This window comes from Brassica oleracea, chromosome C8, assembly GCF_000695525.1.
Source record: "Brassica oleracea var. oleracea cultivar TO1000 chromosome C8, BOL, whole genome shotgun sequence".
In the NCBI taxonomy this organism is placed as follows: Eukaryota; Viridiplantae; Streptophyta; class Magnoliopsida; order Brassicales; family Brassicaceae; genus Brassica; species Brassica oleracea.
Genome location: NC_027755.1, coordinates 14,306,864 through 14,312,799, shown reverse-complemented (window position 1 = coordinate 14,312,799; position 5,936 = coordinate 14,306,864). Strand labels below are relative to the sequence as shown.

At 34.6% G+C, this 5,936-nt stretch overlaps 1 protein-coding gene across 1 annotated transcript; it reads right to left on the bottom strand.

Moving 5' to 3' along the window:
* Positions 1–253: 253 nt before the first annotated feature.
* Positions 254–916, bottom strand: LOC106310220 (monothiol glutaredoxin-S4). Its single transcript, XM_013747452.1, has one exon. It carries the CDS (start codon positions 753–755, stop codon positions 447–449), a length of 309 nt encoding a protein of 102 aa, XP_013602906.1. The 5' UTR covers positions 756–916; the 3' UTR covers positions 254–446.
* Between the last annotated feature and the right edge of the window lie 5,020 nt (positions 917–5,936).

The window sequence follows — 5,936 nt, the reverse complement described above, 5'->3', positions numbered from 1 at the left end:
TCGCTCCCCTGCTCTGCTCGTCCAATGATCACATATATCACCTCCTTTGAGCTCCAAATGCATCCAAATAGCCCCAAGAACTCCATGTGGCACTCCAACACCTGATAGAGACTCATGTATGCAAAATGTAACCTAAACATAACTAAATCCTAGTCTATATGATCAAAATGCACATGGATGAATGGATAAGATAATGGAAATATGCAATATATCAAGCGCCTAAACGCCGACTAGGCGGGAGGGTTTATAACACTGAGTCCAACACTAGCTGATTTTATTATTAGATATATCCTTTACAAAACTTAGTTAGATTGACAAAACATTCATAGAATAAATACATGTATATGCTTTTTGTCGCTCTTTTAATTAGTTTTAATACATTATATTTATTATTATTATTATTATCATCAAAACGACCATCTGACGTAGGTATCTGTCGATATTTATCAAAGCCATAACGCCCCAACTCGCTTAAGCATCGGAACGAGAGAGCGATTGAGATGAAGACTCATGACTTGATTGGCTCCACCGACCAGCTGACCTCCTATGAACACCACCGGCACGGTGGGGCTGCAGCCAAGCTGAGCCAATGCTTGCTCTATCTCCTTTCCCTTGTTGATGTCGTCTAATTCATAGATCGTCGGGCTTACGCCAAAGTCTAAAAAGAGAGTCTTGATTGTGTGAGACATGCAGCACGAGTTCTTGCTAAAGATCACTACCGACTTCTCCGAGATCATCTTCTGTAGCTTCTCCATTAGTGTTTTAATGTGAAAATGTGTTCTGAAAGCAGCTTCAAAATGATGAAAGTAGTGCCTTTTAATCAAAATGCTAGATTAGGGATGAAAACTGCAAAGCTAGTAAAGAGATTGTGAAATAACTGGGAGAAGATAGAAGTGATTTTATGTCTTTTTATGTAGTGAATGTTCTGTAAGAGTCCATTATATATAGTTTTCTTAGGTACGTAAGCTTTCATATTCTTTTTTTGTTTAACCAGGTGTTGACCAGCCTTCGACCAGCCCACCACCTAGGCCCGGCGTCAGCCTGTGCCTGTACCGGTTAGGGCACTGGGCACGTCTCCCCCTCCCCGCGAGTCGAACAGCCGACTTCCCCTCCCCAAAGAGGAGGTAGTACCACTGGACTACGAGGTTCTGGCTTTGATATTCCGTATTAAAATTTGATAAAAGCCAGTTTTATTATAGAATCAACTTGAGTCGTTGTGTCTCTTGCTTGCAGCTAGAGAATAACGAAGTGTGGCTATCAAAAAGTGGGTAAAACGTACAGATAACAAAATCTTTTAGATCTGATGTTCGGAATTTTTGATACGGACGACCCATGCCATATCTTGATAGTACGCACGCGCCTTCCATATATATATATATTTTTTTTTTGATGAAAAGCGCCTTCCATATATTAATCAGTATCACACAAAATATATTTCTAGCTCATGAGGGCACATATATTAATCACATATATACATTTTTCTCTCTCACAAAATAATTTAATTAATGTTTGATGTTGCATTTGTTTGTGTACGGATCCATTAATTTTCCCAAAAAAATATTCTTGGGTTAGTAATGTTTTTATATCATATATCAAACAGATTTAATTAAGCTTAGGGATGCAACTTTGGGGTGTTTACTTGAGTTTTGTTTGTAAGCTGATTGAAAAAACATTAAAAGGGGTTTATTTTGGTTAATATGATTTAACATTTTACCTTTTTTTTTTAAAGAACTCAAATCAAAACGAAATCCCACTAAAACGAGGAAAACATTTAATCATAAACTTCGATTTATATTAGTTCGACATTAGAGCATACTTGTTAAAATGTAACATGTTATATTTTAACTAATTTCTTTTTTTGATAAGCATTTAACTAAAAAATACCTCAAAAGGAAAATAAAACTATACCAAACCGATTTATATTAGTGTAATATTACACCATTGACTATTTTGTTACATTTAAAACCAAACAATACTCGGATTGGCGACTCATACTTTAAGTCAATACGAAAGCTGCATCGCCATACCTTGTGAAGACTCGAGATCGTATGATATATCTCCAGAATGGTCTTTTGATGGTTTACGTGGCCTCTTTATTTACAGTCAAAACAACTTTATTCTCACGAAATTTTGGGAATAAAGCTAAATTATGCATGATATTTGCCATCGCATAGATTCGATCTCATTCCACGAGGATAAGGCTCAAAGGAACAAAAAGAAAATACCTCATCTGTGATCTGAAGAGTCATATACTACAAACTTCAAGGTGATGTTCCTAAAAAAAAACTTCAAGGTGATCATATCCCGTACGTACATGTCTTACGTAAAACATACTATATCGTATAGCATCAAATTCTACAGCTACGACATACCATATGTCCATATTATATTCTTATGCTCTTATACGTTATAAAATATTGAATTAAAAGTAGTCTACTTAAATTAACAAAGTCATATTTTAACTTTTAATTTGGAATCTCATTTCATTTTTATGCAAACATCAGTTTGTGTTCGAGTTTGAACCGCTGGAGTAGTTGATGTATTAATATTTAATGAGATAATTACTATGAATTATATGAAATTTCCTATTTAGCATAAGTTTAGGATATGTGCTTTCTAAGTCCTTATCTGTTTAAGACCTTATTTGTTGTATAAATAGAGACATTGCCCATGAGCATCAATAACACAAATTATCAATTCTATGATCATTCCTTTACAATATTTTCATGGTTATAACTTCCTCATTTCTCATGTTTTCAATTCATTTACAATAAATGGGTTTGCATGTACATTTGCATTTTGGAGCTTGTGGAATAGATACTTAGGTGAATGGAACTATGGAAGTATTTGGAAAAGGAGTATATATTAGCAAAATAGAAATTTTGGAGTCGAGAAAGCTCGTAGCAGGCTAAACTAGCATACGGATGGTGTGTCTAGCGGCCTATTCACTGCCGCTACAGGAATTTCAAATGCCCGTCAAGAAACCAGGGGCATAGGGACCTACACCTAGCGGCCAATGCACAACCACTTCAGCGACTCAGAAATGAAGAACAAATTAGACAGGAGGCATAGCGGCTGCCTATAGACATGCTGCTAAAGAGGGGTATGTAGTGCCTATACACAGGCCGCTATGGAGGGCTGTAGCATCTTGCCTAGCAGCCTATACACAGGTCGTTACGCTACACATCACCAATTGACCAGCTTTTTTACCCATATTTTTATGGGTTGACCCAGAGTTATTGGGTCGACATCATTTTTAAGACCTATAAAAGGCATTTTAGGGGAATGAAACTCTAAGCCTGGATTTATCTTAGTTTTTTTTTAAGATTTTAGACTTCGAACTTATGAATGTTGTTTTTGTTTATGGATTTCTTTTTTTTTAGACTTCGAACTTAAGGGGTTGATTGGTAACTGCTGTGATTTCATTTTTTGACTTTAGAAATATTGCTGTGGTTTTTATTGCTTTGGCTTTAGATTTTTAATTTTTAAAAGTCTTTAAATATGGGATGTAGGTTTTGGTCTCTGCAGAGAAATTGTAAAGACATAATTTCAAAGAAGTGCTGTGGATTTTATAAAAAGGCTGTGAACTTAAAAAAAAATAAAAATCAAGATTGGTATAGATTTAGTGCTCTAGAAAGAAATGAGGCTGTAGAGAGCACTCACAGCCACTACCAATCACACCCTAAGAATGTTGCTTTTGTTTATGGATTTCTTTTTTATCTTGTTTACTCTCTCTAATATTTTGATTATGCATATATCTATCATGTGTGTATGTGTTTTCATGATGATTAGTGAGTAATTCTTTTAGAGCTTTTGAATTTGGTAGATTAAGATGATTTATTATTGATTTTTGATGTTTGGTGCTTAGTTTACATAGATCCTTACTTGATTAATGTTCTTAATGCTAGGTTATGTTGGAAATCATAATCTAGATCATAAGGTATTTGATGAAATGCTTGAAAAAAATCAATGTATGTGTTTTATTTGTTAGCTAACGGGAGTTGAAGTTAGAGTTGTTTAATGGCTACTAAGACTTGTGATCCATGCATGATAGATGATAATTAACCAATGCTAATTGATGTTAAGAACTTGATTAGCATATTATCACACAAAAGTGAATTAGCTTAGATTATTGATCCTAAAGCTAAGGATTAACAATGGTTGATTGTTTCAGCATCATAGATTAATATTTGATCATCCTTATCAATAACATTGATCCGCATTTGCGTTTCTTGCATTTTCATCAATTTGACTTTTGGTTGACTTTCATTGAGGCTTAGTTAGCTTCAAAACATTTTCCTATTTGTTTAGATTACGGAATTTTGTGCATTCTTAATGCTATAAATCGTTAGTTTTATTTGGACTGGTTGGACTGCAACAGTAGAAAATTTACTTTAGAATTTAGTTGATTGAATTTTTTTATTTAACTTTAAAGGATGTAGCTTTAAAATTTGCTATAGCTAAAAAGATGAGGCTTTAGAAAATAATATTTTTATAGCCATTTTTTTTGTTTTTAGCTGTAGCTTTATTTTTTTTCTTTGTAGCTATAGAAACCAATATAAAGCATGATTGGTAATTTTTGAAGTTTTAGATGAAAATTAAAGCTAAAGTCACCTCCTATAAGCCAACCAATCACGCCCAATGACATGTCATTCAATCGTGGTATTATATACAGTAGCATGTCCTGAGTTCAACATATCCCAACAAACCTGAATTTTGCTTCGCGTTCGTAATTCGTTGTCTCATATTTTTTTTTTGATTTTGGCTGTAAAAGGTTGATCTATGAAACTTCTCAGTGAAAACTGTCAGTATAGCATATTTTCAACGGATTTCACAGTTTGCTCCATAAAAAAATAGCCTATTTCTTGGAAGAAAACTGTAAATATTTGTTTTATTCGCTAACGTAAGACTCATGTTTCTTTAATACAAGATATTAAAATTGTATAACTAAGAATTCATTATAAAATATATACGCAAGATTATCACAAAAGTATATACAAGTGTAAATGTGAGAACTATGACACAAACGTATAGCAAAAAGCATATCCGAAAATATATCTACAAAGATAAGTGTATTACTAGTACTATTTTAAAGTGAACTTACAAGTATCTCTTTAAACAGAACTTCAACAAGATCAAGACCCACTTGACTTGTTACTCTAGCCTCATACGTTCTAAGGTCGAATACAAGACCTCTAGAACCTCTCCCCTTATTCCTTAGTACTTTCACTCGCTTACAAGCTTATGAAACCCACTATTATGCTAAGAATACAATTTCAGCGACAACCTTAATACATAGGTCGTAAGAGACTATATATACACAATAGTCAAGTCGCCTAACCTAGCCTATCTATCCAATATTTACTAACTACCCAAACATGGTAAGTTCCCTAAGACTCATACAAAGTCTTTAAGGAACTTCTCATCATGAGATCTCCCTTCTCTAAGGTGAGTCTCTTCATGCTTGCCCTCCAAGATGTCTTCGCATTAACTCTAACTTGGTCAGCAATCCTTTCTTCAAGTCTCGATCTTCACTTCGTCTTGTTCATCCGCATGCGCACTCATTGTCGTAGACTCTGCTCCACTCGTTGTTGTACTTGCGTCTGTATCAGAACTTCCACCTGATCTTTGCATCTTCAATCTCTCCTTTTTTAGCTTTGGATGCTTCTCAAGTACCTGCAAGAATTTACTCATACACAGACAAATGTCTCGACACATATTTCCTGAATAATGCGTGCATTAAAAAAAATAGTTCAAGACGTGAAGGTTCAAAAGTTAGAGAGAATTACAGAACCAAAAACACCAACAGAAAAATAAAATAAAAACACCAGTTTCTCTCTCTACTCCCCCATAAACAAAGACCTAAGAGAACAAAAATTTCTCCCCCATAAACTAAGTCCCTTGGTTGTCACGTTCCTCTGCTGACCGCTGCGGAT